Source organism: Ahaetulla prasina, chromosome 1 (assembly GCF_028640845.1).
Source record: "Ahaetulla prasina isolate Xishuangbanna chromosome 1, ASM2864084v1, whole genome shotgun sequence".
In the NCBI taxonomy this organism is placed as follows: domain Eukaryota; kingdom Metazoa; phylum Chordata; class Lepidosauria; order Squamata; family Colubridae; genus Ahaetulla; species Ahaetulla prasina.
Window position 1 is genome coordinate 52,209,763 of NC_080539.1, and position 18,654 is coordinate 52,228,416.

The 18,654-nt window shown below is 36.6% G+C and overlaps 1 protein-coding gene and 1 long non-coding RNA gene across 7 annotated transcripts in view; one reads left to right on the forward strand and one right to left on the reverse strand.

Annotated features, from left to right (window-relative positions):
- Nucleotides 1–18,654, forward strand: part of THADA (THADA armadillo repeat containing) — a 121,335-nt gene that overhangs the window by 94,756 nt on the left and 7,925 nt on the right. For 4 of the 6 annotated variants that reach the window (XM_058165233.1, XM_058165230.1, XM_058165231.1 and 1 more), the window contains 5 exons: nt 3,462–3,877; nt 4,125–4,246; nt 4,643–4,715; nt 9,433–9,577; nt 11,388–11,519. In XM_058165233.1, coding sequence (XP_058021216.1) covers nt 3,462–3,877; nt 4,125–4,246; nt 4,643–4,715; nt 9,433–9,577; nt 11,388–11,519 — 888 coding nt within the window. Of the gene's footprint in view, nt 1–3,461; nt 3,878–4,124; nt 4,247–4,642; nt 4,716–9,432; nt 9,578–11,387; nt 11,520–18,654 lie in introns of those variants that run through there. The other 2 variants (XM_058165232.1, XM_058165235.1) reach the window with 2 other exon arrangements.
- Nucleotides 1–18,654, reverse strand: part of LOC131189230 (uncharacterized) — a 79,168-nt gene that overhangs the window by 49,055 nt on the left and 11,459 nt on the right. The gene's annotated exons all lie outside the window — the stretch shown is intronic.

Sequence of the window (18,654 nt, forward strand, 5' to 3'; positions counted from 1 at the left end):
ATAGGAAAGGAGGAAGATGAGATAGGAGGAGTTGTGGTAGACAGATGTCCCCATACATTTCTCATCTCAGCAGTTCTGAACTATGAAAATTATATATTTGTCCCATTAGCTGAGGAGGTAGTACCTAAACTCTAATCTTGTTTGCCATCTTTCAATGTCTGGAATTTCTTTAGCTTGGATCCTTTTTAAAGGAAATTGAATGTCTTGCAGCTCCTTCTTTAATGGGAGTTTCGTGTTGTCTGATGTCATGCTTTTAAATCCCTCTAGCCTTTTGGCACCAAAGAAAAGATGTGGAAAAAGATATGGAGAATATTTTATTAAAGAGCCCACATACTCTTGGCCACTAAAAGAAAGGATGACAGTAGTATATAGTTCATCTATTTATAACTTCATTTCTATGTGAAAATACAGCAAATACTGTGGCACTGCTCAGCTTCTTCTGATTTATTGTATCTTGTCTCTAAGAATAGTCAGTGGTTCTATCAGGTTCAAAGTTTTCTGCCCATTTTAATAGTGCTTCAGGGATGTTGATACATTTTGCTGCTACTACTAGCAAGGCGTTTTTATATTGCAAGTACTTTGGACATAATTGGCCTATTTAGGACTATATGTTATTCATTTTGGCAACTTGCATGTTTAAGGGGTGGTGATAATTTCCAGTGAATGTCAGCATTTGATTCTTAATTTATGCACAGTTGGAAGTTTAGGTGTAAATGAACCAATTGTTATATCATGAGTCTTAAAATTCAGAATTTTTTAGTGATTTGTAATTAGAAAGGGCTTCTTAAATCTTTAATCAGAACTTTATTTTTTCCTTGGTTTCCTATTACATTGTTCAGAGGGTCTCATAGTATAGTCTAGCAACCTCTAAGAGATTTGGGCTTAGGAACCAACATAAAATACTATTTTATATTAGCTACTATTCTCTGGTATTAGTTGGGCAGATTTTTTCGGACAGGTAAGCAGATACTGTTTACTGGTTACCTAGTTTGGGTAATGAAATGTCCGCAAGAAAACAACCAAGCTTAGAGAGCACTAAGGACCCCTCATTTCAACCCTGAGTTAAAAATATTCTTCTTTATTTGTGAGTGTGTGTGTGAGAAATATTCTCCTTTATTGGTGTGTGTGTGTGTGTGTGTGTGTGAGAGAGAGAGAGAGAGAGAGAAAGAACCATTTTCCAAGGTACGACCCAGGTTCTTGGAAAGTAATTGGTGGAGCTCAAGTTATAAGAGGTTGAGAACATATCAGCATATATTAGTAAGCATATATTACTGGATACTTTTGCTGGTTTCCATGTTGTGATTTGCTTGCTAGAAATATCGTAATCCCATCAGAAGTGCTGTTGTAGTGGATATGAAAAATAGTTCATCTGTCTAGAGTGATACTTATACTAAATGGCTTGATTGTTTTTAATTTCAAAATTTATCTGTGTTTCAGATCAAAGTATTTTTTTTCCACGGAAAATGTTTCATTTACCACAGCTAAAAATAACGAGGCACAAATATCTTCATTTAGTATCAAAGCTTCTTCCAAGTACTCTAGAATGCTAAATTAAGAATAATAGTTCTTAATAACAAAAATCACTAGCATTCTTATGCAACCACAATGGATTTTCTTTTGAAAAAAAAATATACTGTTTATGTGAATTTAAATTTTATGCTTTAAATAATTATGTTTCACAATATATATGCTCATTTTCTTTTCTGATTTATTTTCTCCCTCTCCCTACAATATTAACTTTTGCAATATATATGTGGTTTATTTAATAAAACTGTAAACTTGACATTTGCAAAAAAAAAAAAAAATTTGGCAGTGGAACAGCGGCTAAATTAAGAAGGACTGTAAACATAGCAAAACAAAAGAAATGGAAGCAGTACCCAAAGAGAAATTTGACTTTTAAAATTGAAGTAGAGACCCCTCAAACAAAAAAGAAAAAATAAGGGAACCCCTAATCAAAGCTGGAAAATTTGGAAAATTTGGAAACTTAAAATTGGTCACAGACTACAAAAGGAAAAAAGGAAAAAACAGAGGATTTAAAACCACAATGTGGTGGAATATCTCTGATTTTCTTTTTCCTCAATGAATTTGAACTAAGTAAATTGGGATACGGATTTTAAATGGGACTAATTGGAAAAATAAAAAGTTAAAGCAAAACAAGGTGCGGCTCTAAGTAAAGGAAACAAAATGGATACCTTCGCTAATTGTGGATTAGAACTGTGGATTGGAAAGTGACACCCTCAGGTGGAAGAGAAAATTACATGGAGTAACATTTATTGTGGAAAACTTTTCTACGGTAGTGATAAGGCTGGTGAGAACCGAAAAAGGAGGACTTTGTCAATAAACTTTGATAATAAGAACTGCAACTCCAAAAAAATGGCACAGGGAATAATTGAAATGATGAAAAAGATGCATATGACTTTTAAGCAAGAAATAAAAGAAATAATCACAAGACCGTATGGAAAACAGGATCCAGAAGAAACAAGAGCTGCTCTGGAACTGACAGTAAACAAAGAATCCATGAAGCAAGAAAGGAAGAGCATTGGAAGAGGAAGAAAAAATACTGACGATGAACTATTAAGTGATTATGTAATGTTGTGAATTTTGTCCTATTTTACAACTTTTCTTGTAGGAAGGAAAGAGCAAGGGAAGAAAGAAGGGAAGAGAAAAAATACAAAGTCACAGGACTACATAGGGACTAATTAGAGAAACAAAAAATGGGTGAAGAGGAAAAAAGGAGATTGGATAGAAATATATAACAAGAAAAGAGAGCAAGGAATTTTAAGAAAAAAGAGAAGGGAATTAAAATAAATTAAAGGTTGAAATACTAATGAGATGGGAATATATAAATATTGGATTCTTTGAAATGATGGAAATGCCTGCTTGTTTTTTATTTTCTTTATAACATTATGAATAACAATTTTAAAACTGTCATTGAAATGTAAAGAGATGAATGATGCTGATGCTATGGAGATTGAAAAGAAAGAAATTAGCAAATGGGAATATAGGGTTTTAATATTAATGGGAAAAGAAAAAGGGGGGAAAGGGATAGATTTGGCTAAAGATTAAAATGGAGGGTTAGAATTTTTAAGAGAAATGCAAATAGGGAAATAAAAAAAGGGGGAAGGAAAATATATTGATAAAAGCATGTAAGAGATGTTGGAAAAAACTGAACTGGATGTAAACATGTACCTGGCTGATATTTTTTTCAGAAAAGATACATTATATGTTGTTGTTTGTGTTTAAAAAATAAAAAAAAATTCTCCAAAAAAAAAAAAGATATAGCAGCCCTGTAAGCAGACTATGCTAACCATTTCCTTTCCTTACAAAAGTGCTGCATTCTGATGGGAACAATGAATACCAACTAAGGCTCGCAATCATTTCGTTGGCTAAATTTATTCTATGTAATTACTTCCCTTCCTGTATCCTTTCTCATTCTACCACCCTATCTCATTTCATTTCAGAAACAGATATGAACACATTTTGGGGAGAAATTAGCACTATTATCTTGGAGTCTGAACTAGCAACGGGTATCAAGCCTTCTCCTACAGCCCCAGGACTTGCTCAGTTTCTCCAGAGCATCACCAGACTCTTCACCTCTATGTGTTCAGTGATGGCAGAACCTAGATTTGCAAACAGGAATTTACCTATTAAAAATAATACAATGAAACCAGGTTTATCAGTTGAATACTTGCTACATTCAGACTTTTGTGAAGTACGTTTATTAGTCTTAGAAACAATCCTGCTATGGTTGAATCAAGTGAATGCAAAACCTGTGATGGAAGAAAAAGGAAATGTTCTGTTGAATCTACTGTCTGGCTTGGAGGACACACTTATTAAGATAGCTGTTAAGGAAAAGCATCCTGAATGTTTTTGCAAGGTGACATCCTATTTTTTTTTTCTTTAGTGCAAATAAGTTACATATAATAAAATAAGAATTTAAAATTAAATTAAATTTTGTGTTGGTCTATGCCTTAATAGGGACTACAGGGTCGTAAAGGGGAGTGTTTTTTAATGAGCATAATAAGCCATTTTCTTTTTCTCTCCCTCAAATTAAATTCCAGTTATATATTCCAATTAGGCTCAGACAGTACTTCCTGTAGCTAATTTTTTTTTCCCTGTAACAGATATTAGAGGCTCTGTATAAAATGGACCTCAGAAATGTGCTTGCCAAGACGGAAGATGCTATAAAGATGAATCCAAGAGAGTTCTTGCATTGGCTTATGAATATTGCAAATACTTCTGGCAGGTATACTGTCTTGTCTTTTTGTGTTTGGTTAATCTATATTTACTGGTTGCAGACTGCCTAATGAAAATGAACTTTGATATAGAAAGAGAAAACTATTTCAAAATCTTAATGTAATCTTATACAGATAGTTCTCCACTAAAAATGATGATTGAGACTGGAATTACGCTGTAAACTATCCCAATTTTTAAGTAAGATATCATGCAGCCGCATCTGATTTTATGGCCTTTTGGGGGGGGCAGGGGGGGCGGTGTTTAAATATTTAGAGATATTTAATAGATAAGGCTTTTAAAGCAAATTAGCAAGAACTACTGTATTTTAGCCAGATTGGCTGTTGATTGTGACACTGTTCTTATTAAAGATTTAATCTGGTGTATCTTTTAACATTTATTTTTACAGCATTGAAATTCAAAGCATATCCCTTAAATTTGCCTCAGAGTTGCTCGTACATCTTATACAAAACTGGCAAGAGGTAAGGAAAATTATTTAGCAAATGTTTGTTCGGTTTTACTATGATTAAAAAACAGTCATAATAAGTACAAAATTACCTTTTGTAGAAACTTTAAACATTATATTTGTTTTTTTGAAGCATGCAAGTTACTTGATTCATGTATAAACAGCCTGACATTAGGAATTCAATCCTAACACAGAGAAACAATACATCGATGAAGGTTTCTGGATTATTCTAATGTAAATTTTCACAAAACTTTAGAAAATAGTTTGTCTTGCTTTTATCTTTTACAATTTAATTTTTCATTACTGATATGATTTAATTTAATTTTTTATGGACACTAAAGTGATTTTAGTGTCCACAGAATCCTTTTTTTAATCTAATAATTATTATAATATTATTAATATAATATAAAAATAATAATTGGAAAGGCTGAATATTCATTATTGGTTATTTATATAAAACACAATATTTTTATTAGTTACACAGAGGAAGTTATATAAATGCTTTGAATTAAATAACTTTTAAAACAAAAATATATAAAAGTATATCAAAAATCATAAATACATACAACTGGTAGCTAGGCTAACCTCATTCACCAAAAGAATCAGTTCAATTATTGCACCAGTTCCACCACATTCCCCTGTACTTGTTAGAAAAATCATGTCTTCAGGGCCTTGCAAAAAGTCAGGAAGGACAGAGTCAATCTGATCCCTTGGTGGAGAATTGTGGGGGGGGGTGTATTGGTGTGGGAGAGATGATTTTCCAGCACAAAAGGCTTTCTTTCTGGCTCCTGCCAGATGAAATTTCCTGACTGGCAGGATCTGCAACATGCCCCTCCAGCCAGCCCTGATGGGATGATTAGATGTAATGGAGGAGAGGCAATCCCTCAAGTAACCTGCTCCTTATAGCAGGGGTGAAATGCTCCTGGTTTGGACTGGATCGGCCTATCTGGTAGCAATGGTGGTGGGTGGTTCGGAGAACTGGTAGCAAAAACCAGTTCCCCGCTTGCCGCTTCCCCGCTTGCCGCCCACTTCCCCGCTTGCCGCTTCTTTTAAAAAATGCTTTTAAAAGGTAAAAAAACAGGCTCTGACGATCCCAGCTGAGCTGCAAGATCGTCAGAACCTTTTTTTTACTTTTAAAAGCATTTTTTTTTACAACCGGATAGGTTGCAAAAAAAATGCTTTTAAAGTAAAAAAAAGATCGCGTGCCACAGCTCATCACCCCCTCTGCACATTGTTTTATTTACCCGATGCCTCCTTTTGGCGTGCACTGCGCATGCACATGCATACCTTGCATTTGGTGCATGGTGCGCAGCTAGCGGACCAGTAGTAAACTGGTTCAGATTTCACCACTACCTTATAGTGCTTTATAGTTAGCACTATAGTTATAGTTATGCTTTATTATAGCATCTTAAACTGAACCTGGAAGCAAACTAGCAGCCAATGCAGCTAACAGATCAAAAGCGCAATACACACAGACTGCAGAACAGGCATAATTAACTGCCCACACAGCTACATTTTGAACCAGTTAAAGCTTCTGCATACTCTTCAAGGACAGCTCCATGTTTAGTCAGTGTTCAAAGTACTAGCAACCCTTCCCCAAACCCACCAGGCCCTAGTATATTTATATTTATTGATACTTTTAAACAAGAAGATAGAAACCAACACATAACAACAGAACTCCCAACTACAACTTCAAGAAAGCCAATTACAACCTTATAAACAACGATCTTTCATTTCTGAACTGGCAAAATCTGTTTGCAACCTGCATAACCGCTGATGACCTCTATAGAGTCTTCCTACTTGAAATCAATAGAGTCATTAAATTATATGTACCACGAATGACTACCATGTCCAAGAAAAACAAACTACCCATATCAATAAAAAAGCTTCAATCAAAAAAAAAAATCCCTCTGGAAAAGAAACAAAAAAGGCTATGTTACAAACTTCAGAAACCGCTACAGAAACATATGCAACCAAATAAAAACTGAATGCACAAATTACCACACCAAGCAAGAAGAAAACCTTCTACGCACAAATTCCAATCGTGCCTTTTATAATTTTGTCAACAATAAACTTAAAGATTCAAGATCCATCCCACCACTAAAAGATTCTAACAACAAAGAATGCAATGACGAAACAGTCAAAGCAAACCTCTTCAACATTTTCTTTGGCTCAGTTTTTGTTAACTCCGATAACACATATCCAACATTCCACAAACGAACCAGCAATGACTATGATGATTTAACTCATATAGATTTCACAGAAGACAACGTTGGTAAAGCTCTTCACAACTTAAAACCATCGCTTTCTATTGGACCCGATGGACTATGTGCATATTTCTTAAAAACTTTCCATTAATATAGCTGAACCCCTAAGTATTATCTTTGATAAAGCTTTCACTACCAGTTCTCTTCCCAAACTTTGGTCACTAGCCACAGTCATCCCCATCTTCAAAAAAGGAGACCCCAGCTTAGTCGAAAACTACAGACCGATCTCCCTTTGCTGCGTCACCTGCAAAGTCATGGAATCTATCATCAACCAATCCATTACCTCACACTTAGAAACTAACAACCTACTCTCCAACAAACAATTTGGTTTCAGGAAAAAGTTATCATGTAACTTACAACTTCTCCACTGCAAAAACATATGGACTTCAAATCTAGATCAAGGCAAATCAATAGATGCAATCTACATAGACTTCTGCAAAGCTTTTGACTCAGTAGTACACGATAAACTTCTCCTTAAACTAACATCCTATGGCATCTCAGGACCCCTCCACAAATGGATATCTGCTTTTCTGTCTAACAGACAACAAGTGGTCAAAATTGGCAATGCTTTATCAAATCCTGTTCCTGTCAAGAGTGGCGTTCCTCAAGGCAGCGTCCTTGGACCAACACTCTTTATTCTATACATTAATGATCTTTGTGACCATATCTCAAGTAATTGTGTTCTCTTTGCTGACGATGTCAAACTATTTAACACCACAGACAACACTTCTATCATTCAAAACGACCTTGACCATCTAACCGCTTGGTCTAAAATTGGCAGCTCCAAATTTCAACCAGCAAATGCTCAGTCTTACATATAGGAAAAAGAACTCTAAAACTAAGTACATACTAGATGGACATTACCTTACAGACGACCCCATCCCGTTAAAGACCTTGGAGTTTTCATGTCAAATGATCTAAGTGCCAAAGCCCACTGCAACTACATAGCAAAAAGCTCTAAGAGTTGTAAACCTAATTTTGCGTAGCTTCTTTTCCAAAACACCACACTACTAACCAGAGCATATAAAACATTTGCTAGACCAATTCTAGAATACAGCTCACCTGTTTGGAACCCTCACCACATCTCTGACATCAATACAATTGAACGTGTCCAGAAATATTTTACAAGAAGAGTTCTCCATTCCTCTGAAAACAACAAAATACCTTATCCCACCAGACTTGAAATCCTAGGCTTAGAAAACTTGGAACTCCGTCGCCTTCGACAAGACCTAAGTTTAACTCACAGAATCATCTATTGTAATGTCCTTCCTGTCAAAGACTACTTCAGCTTTAATTGCAATAATACAAGGGCAACCAATAGATTTAAACTTAATGTAAACCGCTTTAATCTAGATTGCAGAAAATATGACTTCTGCAACAGAATCATCAGTGCTTGGAATACTTTACCTGACTCTGTGGTCTCTTCCCATAATCCTAATAGCTTTAACCAAAAACTTTCTACTATTGACCTCACCCCATTCCTAAGAGGACCATAAGGGGCGTGCATAAGCGCACAAACGTGCCTACCGTTCCTGTCCTATTGTTTTTCTTTTCTTCTTCCTATATATGTTTATATGTGTATATACTATATAATCTTTTTGTATGATGTTGTGACAAAATAAATAAATAAATAAATAAATAAATTAATTAATATAAAGTAAGGAAAATGAAAAAAGCAATAAAAAGCAAAAATTGCAAGAAAACAAAGAGTTGAAGAAAAATAGAAAAGGAAGAAAAAAGATATAAGAAGTGGCCTTTAATATTTTTTATTAATATTCTTCAGAACAGTTATAAGAAGATATATATTTTAAACTCATTCTAAAGTCACATCAGATTATACTTTTTGTGTATAATATCTAATCATCAAAACTATAAATCACAAATTCATTTTTTTCATTTTTGCACAAAAAGTCTACAAGAGGTTTCCAGTCATCAGATAACGTAGTCTTTTCTCTAATCAAAGAAGTCAATTTATCTATTTCAGCACCATCTGTCAACTTTACCTATTCATTTCTGCTTAGTAAGTACTGTTGAATCTTTCCATCACTGTGTATACAGTAATCATACATTGAAATAATCTTCCATTTTTTCTTGTATATAATATAAATGTTGTAAACTCTTAGCATTTTTTTAAAAAAAAACTATTGCTTTTGAGTCAGTAATGATTTCTAGAGACTACGGTTTTCTTGGCAAGGATTTTAGAAATGGTTTGCCATTGCCTTTTTCTTAGGGTTGAGAAATAGTGACCGGCCTTAAATCATTCTGCTGGTTGTTAAGGTGAACCAAGAACTCATGGTTTTATGCTTTCTAGTCCAGGATCTTTAATCAATACATCAGCTGGCTCTTAGTTAATTTATAAAACCATTAATTTGGGTGTTAGAAATTGTCCAGTGCACAAAGTTCTGATTTTGCAGAATATTAATGACTATTGCAGTAGTTTTAATGGCAGTACCAATTGTTTTGTAGGACTTGGAGTCAGAGACAAAACAATGGCTTGAATTAGTTAGTTATTGCTGTGAAGATGAACAACAAACAGATCGGAGTTTGGCTGCTGCGGAGATTCTTGTGAGCATTACACCATTTTTCCTGACTGATCAGAAGCTTCCCTTGGGTAAGTAACTAGGCAAACCAAATAAGCAAAAGTTATTTATTTTATTTATTTTTCACTCTCATTAAATACAACATAACAATAAAACACACTGAAATTTGTACAGTCAAGTCTTATAGTTTGTGCTTACTTCTTGGTTAAGCTGCTTCTGTATTATTTAAGGTTGTGGTAATCACTTTTAGAATTCTTCATGATTTGGGGTAATTTTTTGTGCAACTGGTTACTCCAGGTAGTTTGCCCAAGATTTGTTTGCCAAGGGTTCCCATTCCATATGAGGTGCAATGGGAGGAGATTCATAGGCGGATATTTTCTGCAGGAGCTCCATCCTTCAGGAATGCTGTCAGCCCTGGAGGCCATCTTTTCTTTTGGATCTTCAGGGCTGCCACACTTAGGAAACTGGGGAGGGGGGTTGCATGGAGTTGATAGAAGTATTTAGCCATAACAACATTCTTTTCTCTGAGAGTCAAGGACATTCAGCCTGCACCTGGAGTGGCGTGACTAGGAGGCATCTCCAGTTGGGACAGTGGATTGATTGGACCAAGTGATGGACATGTGGGTGCAGGGAAAAGGACTTTGACTTTCCTTTGGGTGGGGAAAACCTGGGAGCTTTCATATTTGGGTTTTTCCAGATGTGTCAATATGACATCTCTAATAAAATGGAACTTTGAGGAACTGCTGGCCTTGGAGTCTTCATTGGTTGGGGGTGTTACTTCGAACTCTGACGTATGCCTTATCACCATACAGAAGAGCTGGGCCTTTACTTATATTTAGGAAATAATTTAAAAAAACAGACCTTTCTAAAGGACATTTGGAATCATGTATCTGAGCTGATTGGTGGTGCTACTAATATCATTCTGGATGGATGAAGAGGAGGTGTTTGAGATGATGTTATTCTTGATTATTGATGTTATTTATTAATTTATGTATTGTTGATATTCTTGATGTTTTACGGTGCGCTCCTTATACACTGCTCAAAAAAATAAAGGGAACATAAAAATACTGTAAGACATCCTAGATCTGAAGGAATGAAATATTCTTATTAAATAGAGTCATAAATAAATAAATATGCAGGCAAAATTTACACATATACTTTAGATTTAGAGTAATGTTGTTTTACAATACAGATAGACCTTGACTTACAATAATTCATTCAGCAACTTAAAAAATAAAGCACTGAAGAAAGGGGATTTGCATCTGTGAAGTTGTGATCAGCAAAGTGTCCCAATGTTCAAGTAATTGTGATTTGGGCATATGAGCATCTGGCTCATGGTTATGACATTACTTACAAGTCGCTCCAGTTATGCTGTTTTTTCTCCCTAAGGAACCCCAGTAACCAATCATTCCCAAATTTACCCACACTTCTCAACACTCACATGCTGTCCATGCCAGACTGCCTGCAGCATAACCTATTCCTCTGTTCCCCTTTCCTGGGACTCTTGCCTCTTCAGTTTAATGACTTTCATGGTCCTAGGGTTACAACAGCAACAGAAACTTCCAGGATTGTCATTGGTAAATGTTGAAGTCCTGTGGTATCATGATTTACAAGTCCATTGCTTTGCAATAGAAATCCCAGTCCCAATTGCCATTATAACTCAAGGATTACCTGTATTGGGATATATTTAATAGAAGCCTGCCTTTAACCAGTTAAGTATAGCTTGGACTGCATGGCCATTAGGATCAAAAGGGAAAATAACACATGATATTCTGAAAACCTGTCTGTTTACCTTTAATATGCAATGGTTTTAAAAATTATGTTTACATTATAAACATGTATTTAAATCCAGCTCTAACATATCTTTCTACAAATACTCAGGTCTGTCTGACACATTGTTCCTTTGGAAATGTGTTATTCAGCTGTTGCAGAGCGAAGAACAGATAGTCAGGGATACAGCTGTTGGAGTTGTAAGACTAACTCTGTCTCAAGAAAATACACTTAGGAAAACAGGTAAGAAATTATTTTCCAGGGATCAATAATTATGCGACTAACTTCAGAGAAAGTGCTAGTTTTTTCTTCTTTGTGGGTTGCAGCCAATCATATCCACAATATATTTGATCACAGGTGTCCCCCATTGTGGTCAATCTCTACATGGAAGAAGTAGAAACCAGAGCACTAAACTCCTTCACAGAAACTCCACCAACCCACTGGTAGAGATACATAGATGATACTTGGTCAAACCACTGGAAGTGGAAGCCTTCACTAAACACACTAACACCCACTTCTCCGCTTGCCGCTTCTTTTAAAAAATGCTTTTAAAAGGTAAAAAAAAGAGGCTCTGACGATCACCATTGAGCCGCACAATCATCAGCCTTTTTTTTACTTTTAAAAGCATTTTTTTACAAACTATTTGGCCGAATATAACCTATGCAGCCAGCAAACCGGTAGTAAACCGGTTCAGATTTCACCACTGCTTTATTTGATTGTTGTGAGCTATCCAGAGTCATTTGGGGGTGGGTGGGTGGCTTCCTTTTCTCCTCCTTCTCCTCCTCCTCCAACTGCCTCCTGATGCCCAAAGTCTCTTATCCAGAATTTTAAGGATCCATCCAGAACATCTGAAATTGTTGTGGCTCCAGCCCCCCCACCCCCAGGCCTGGCCTCCTGCCAGAGAGTGACTCAGAGAGTGAGGGGGAAGGGCCGTCAGGGCTTCCTTCTGCAGGGCCGGCTTCCCTGGCTCAGCTCCAGGAGCCAGAGGCAGGCCAGGTGGAAGAGGTGACGAGGCCTCTGTCTCCTGTATCTCCCCTCGCCCAGGAAACGCTTCCAGACCCAGCTGAGGACAATCAGTCCTGGTTAGATCCCAGGTTTCGTAGACAAGAGAGGCAGGAACAACAGAAGCAGGGGTGGGGCAGGCCTAGAAAGTGCTGAGTCACGGAGCCACACCCCATAGGTTATAAAAGCAGGAGGGGCTGCTATACTGCTTCATGACGAACGAATCAAACTACCTAGAGAGAACTTGAGCTGAAGTGCTGTTTATTCCTGACTTCCTGGTTGACACGCTGGCATCAAGAAAGATAACAGAAAAACCTTGGCAGACGCTCTCTGGGTTGCTGCCAGAGCTGATAGCTGCCGTGGACTCAATTGCCAGCTAATTGAGTCATTTCTCTTGCCTCCCGGACTGAGGTGGGGGGACAGAACAGAAATTGGGCAAGAATATCTTGTGCCACAGGGCCTCTATTAGGAACAAGATTCCTCTGCCTGATTCCAATCAATTTTTCTTTGCACTATGGAAGACTTCTTGGAGGCCTTTGCACTTGCAAAGAGCAGTAGTTGCAAAGGAAGAGGAAAGGGAAAGAGAAAGAGAAAGAGAGAGATTGGCTACAAAACTTACATTCACTTGTGTAGCCACTGGGCCTAATCCTCCATTTTAACATGATGATGCTATAAAAATTGTCATTTTAAGTACACATATTGTTTTTCTTTCTTTGTTTTACTTTATGTCTGGGGAAAGAAAAAGCTAGAAACAACAACAACAATAATGCCAATTAAGGAAAAAGAAAAGGCAATGCTTACCATTCACATGTCTTTTACTCTTCCTTGTCAACTAGTTCATTAAGAGAGCCTAGGAATATATTTGGTAGAGTTCTTAGTGAAAGTACAAAGATGATGATAATGAGAAAAATTTGAGAAGTGCAATGTGATCAGTGTAATCAATGTGATCAGATAAGCAGTGTCCAGGGCAGATTCTTACTTTACAGCAAGTCACAAAGAATTGAATGAATATAAGGAAGCTGATTTATTATATGTGGGAAGTCATACAATAAAATGAACAGCACTGAAGTACAGGACATTTTCTGCTAATACGAAATTGAAGATTATGTTGCAGACTCTGTTAATTAAACTGGTAGGATCCAGGAAAAGAGCCTTCTCTGCTGTTGCCCCCACCCTTTGGAACATTCTTCTCCCAAAGGTGAAGCTGCCCGCCCCCCCAGCCTTTCAGAAATGTCTAAAGACTGGCTCCTATGGATTACATGGACAGTGCTTGTTTCTTTTTGTGAATAAATCCAAGGAGAATTATTATTGTAGTGACAATATTGTAGAAATTGTCACCCCCTCTTTGTTTTTTATTCATATTTTTGTCAGTTGATGCCTGCAGTATTAAAAATTATTAAGGTGGTACAGAGAATTCATAAATCTCTTTCACTTTAGCAAACAGCTTGTCCTGCTGTTATAATAGATCCTACGCTCATTTTTGATATGTTCTTCAGAATAAGTACGTTAAAAGCAAGCATCAGCTTGTTTCAAAGATGAAACATTACAATAAACTAAAAAGTTGTTGCAATTAAGTTGCTTTTTCTGATAGTTTTTTTAAAAGCATTAGCTAGATGTATGGAAATCACACTTGCAACTCATGACTTGATAACATCCTCTGTAGTTGGCAGTGATGAATTCAAGGGTCTATGTCTAACATCAGAGATTTTGCTATCTTTCTTTCAAGTGATTTACTAGAATTTCGAAGGGTGTGTAAGTGTGAAAACTCTCTGCTCAAATAGACATTAAGACTAAATAAGAATTTAAAAGGGGAATTGAAATAGATGTATAAGTTAAGGGTTAGAGAACTTGAAAAGATAGTCAGGGCTATTCTTTTGTATTCTTTAACTATTATCAGATTATTAGGTCAAATCTATCAAGGCATGAATCTGATGTCAGAAGAAGTTTGACCAAAGAAGTTTTTATGGAGCCCCTGGTGTTCTCTGAGCTTGGATGTTTGGTTGTAGACATTGGATTACCCCACTAGTAACATTATCAGTCCTGATGACTGTGAGATTTGCTTCCTGTTTATATATTTAGTAGCTTACCTTGCCACTATTAGAGGGGATATAGTTTTTCCTTAGGAGTTCCTTAATTGGATATTATTTTCACGTCGATTGTCTAGTGTTAATCCCTATTTATTTGGGAGTGGGCAGCTAGAATGATGGTCTTTTTGTTTCCTTAGCTTTTTAATTATCTCTGTTGACTAATGTGTAAATGACAAACAATCAAGCAGAAAACAGTATCCTAATCAAGAAATTAAGATCATCAGTACTAATCAAGATCATGAATACGCTAATGAGTATTTCAAAAGTTAACCAATGGGCAGTAAACCCGTACTTTATCCTTGTCCAAATAAGCTTTGTTGCCATGAGGAACTATTAAGGAATTAATAGTAGATGCTGCTCAACCAAATTGGAAGCAGCATTTTTGTGAGTTACTTTGCCGTTAATACAAGATGGTTGTCAAGACACATTGGAGTGTTAAAAGCTCTGTTGAATACTTCAGATAAGAAAGTCTGAGGACAAATGAAAGTAAGGATTGGAAAATCTGCATTGATATTTTTAGTCACACTTAAAGAACATAAAAATAAAATGGCATCCCTTAAAAATGACAGCTGGTTAAATAAAAGGTCCTTATCCTAAGGCAGATGCCAACATAAACACTTTGTGTAAGAAATGTAATTCAGGCAAGCTGAATGAATTCCTGGTTTCATGTTGAAGTTAACATGGTTAAGAAATGGAGGGTGCCACCTAGCTGCTATATCAACCCCGTTAAGAAAATATACAGAGGATTTAAGGATGCAAACACTGATGTCCATTTTTATATTTTTTCAAAGCAAAATTGAAATAATGCTATTTTACAGCCTCAATAGGCTCAACATTCCAAAGTAGTAAATGACTGCATAAATGTATCTCTTACAGAATTAATACTATCTATGCATGATACATTATTATATTATATATATTATATTATATTATTATACATTATTGGATTTATATTGAGATTTCAGAAAACTATATTAGTAGGATTTCTGATTTAATATTTGGTTCAAATTACAGATAGTCCTTGGCTTACAATCACAATTGGGACCAGAATTTCCAATGTAGGTCATTGGGATGGTAAGTCAAGTCAGACTTGATTTCACAACCATTTCTATCATAGCCATTAAGTGAATCACTGTGGTCATTAAACAAATCCATAGTAAGTGCAAACCAGTTTTTCCAAATGTGGGGGTTTTGCCAGAGACCAGCAAAAATAGTTGCAAATTGCAAACATGTGACCATAGGACACTGCAATTATTTGGAAATGCAAGATGGTTGTCAAGCACCTGAATTGCAATTGTGAATATATGGGTTGTGTGATAATGCAAGGATCAGCTATAAGGACCAGGTTTTTTTTCCAACACGTCATAATTTTGAATGATCTCTAAACAAATGGTTGTATGTTGATGACTACTTGTATAGTGTTCTTTGCAAACCAGATCAAGCTGTAATGTCAGTTTTAAGAGAACTAAATGGGACAGAGCAGACAGACTGCAAGATTAGATGCTTCACTTGTAAATTATATTGGAATTAATGGATAGTCATTCCTTATATTGTACATTTGTAGCTTTGTGGTAATTGTGAGCTACTGTCTAGAAGCTAGAGAGTTGATTATTTAGTGATTTTTAGCATGCCTAATAGTTACATTTTGTGTTTTATGTATGTGCTTGTTTTCTGATATTTGGGGTGTATTTAGGGGGGCATCATTTGCATCTAGGACAGTTAATTTTATGGTGTCACCTATTAGGAAGTCCTGTTTTAGGACTAAAATTGCTAAGAAATCCCTCATTCTATCCAGCTTTTTTCCACTGGTATCAGTTTTCTGCAAGGCAGTATTTTTCAAGCCAAATATTCAGATCTGTTGATGTTAACTATTCACAGCAATCCTATTTTATTTTGTTTATTATTTTTAATCCACCATGAACCTAAATTCTTTAATAAGTAGTTATTTGGAAGTATGCTACATGATAGCACATAGAATAATAGAGCTGGAAGGGACCCTGGAAGTCTTTTAGTCCAACTCCCTGCTCAAACCGGAGACCTATACCATTACATACAAATGATTTCCAATCTCTTCTCATAAGCCTCCAGTGATGGGCCATCCACAAGTTCTCGAGGCAAGCCATTAAACTGATTAATTGTTCTCACTGCCAGAAAATTTCTCAATTCTAGGGTTGGATCTAATGATCTTTCATCCATTACTTCTTGTCCTGCCTTCAGGACATCAAATAGAGTTGGAATTTATTACAGTACAGGTAGTCCTCAACTTATGTCTGGTTGTTTTAGTGACTTTTTGAAGTTAAGATGCACTCTCCAAACTATCTATGACCTGGTTTCAAAGTTAGAGCTGCTGCAGACCCCACATGGTCATTCTCCTTATGAACCGACTGTAGTGACCCCTTCCCCCATTTCCTCCCCATCACATCCTGCTGAGTCATTGCAGTGTTTGGGTCTACTCTCAACCCAGCCATTTATCCACCCAAGGGAGCCTAGGCTGAGTCAGAGGCTACTAGAGCACAAGAAGCTGTAGCAGCTGTCAGGACACTGCCTGCTTCTAAACCAGCTCCAGGACCCAGCAGCACCCAACTTATCTTTCTGTTTTTTCCGCAGTTTCTGAAAGAAATGCTCAGCCAATGCAAGGGTCAGCTTTCCACCAGAAGCAGCCTCTTCCATAGGGTATCCTGATTCCTTTAGTTTACACTATTGTCCCCTGTTGATAGTGAGGGTAGCACATTTGTCCAGTCCAAACTCAATTGCAGTATCTTGGCTTGTATATACAGCAGTGGTTTTACTATCATTTATAACAGTGTGGGTAGTAGTATAGCCTTTATTGTCATTGTACATCATGTATACAACAAAATTGGTTTTAGCCTCACTGGTGCAATCCATGACAAAAAAAATACAAACAACATAAATAGTATAAAGAATAATCCCTATGCAAGTAATTGGGGGGTGAGGGAGAAAAAGAAAGAAAAAGGAAAAACTAGTCATACGTTTCCGCATCTGCGTGGAGCGATTGTGGGTGTGTTTAAGAGTCTGACACCTGAAGGATAGAAATTATTTTTAAACCTATTTGTTTGGCTGGCTATGCTTCGATGTCTTCTGCCCGATGGTAGAAGTGAGAAGAAACACTGACCAGGGTGCGAATCATCTCCGAGTATTTTTCTTAGTCTGCTAAAGCAGCAAGACCTGGTGATGTCATCCAGTGGTGTTAGAGAGCAACCAATGGTTTCTTGTGCCGAATTGATCACTCTCTGTAGTGCCTTCCTGTCTGCAGCAGTTAAACCAGTGTACCATACTGTAATGCAGTATGTGAGGACATTTTCTATCGTGGACCAATAGAAAGAGGTCATCAGCTGTTGTTCCACCTGATTTTTACACAGGACTCTAAGAAAATGAAGTCTCTGTTGGGCCTTACCAATCACCAGGTACATGTTGTTTTTCCAGGCGAGATCTTGACTAATAAGCACTCACATGAATTTAAAAGAGGAAGCCCTCTCCACACAGCCCCCCTCGATATACACTGGGGCAGGTTCCTCTCTGTGCTTCCAGAAATCTAGCACCATCTCCTTTGTCTTTACATTTAGATGTAAGTTGTTTTTTGAGCACCATGTGGATAACTTCTGGACTCCTTCACTGTATGCTGATTCACAGTGTGAAATCACAGCTGTCAGTTCTTTAGTTGATGTAGGCCTTCGTATGCATCAAGTTTTTCCCAATCTTGTAATGGCCTTTTTAAATGGTCAGGTGGCAATTTTGTGCAGATTTTCTAAGTGCCATCCAAGCTTTTTGGTATGGCACCCAGCTGGGACCACTGCTGCCAGATTATGCCATAATCTTTCAACTTTGACTTTGAGATCTTGCTACTTTGTGATTTCCAATTCTATGTCTTCTGTTCTTCTATCCCCTGGTATTCCCACATCAGTTATCCACATATTCTTCTTGTGAACTAGTTAAATCTGGTGTGTTATGAGCTAAGACTTTATCAGTGTGTATCTGAAATCCCACAGTATTTTAAACCTGCTCATGTTTTATTTATTTTCCAACTATATATTCCCATTGATTTTTCATCCCTGGCACATGGTAATTTTTACAGATGTTGTCCTTCCAGTGAATAATTTTGGTGACTGAACTGTGATATTGTTGCTTGTAGTCAGTTTGTGTGGCCCTCTTATACATATTAGATTTATGACTGACTATTTCTTCTGCTTCTTTGCACAATCTGCTCTTTGAATCATTTGATGATTTTTCAATTCTGGTCTTGATTGCTTTATTGATATTTTATTATGTAT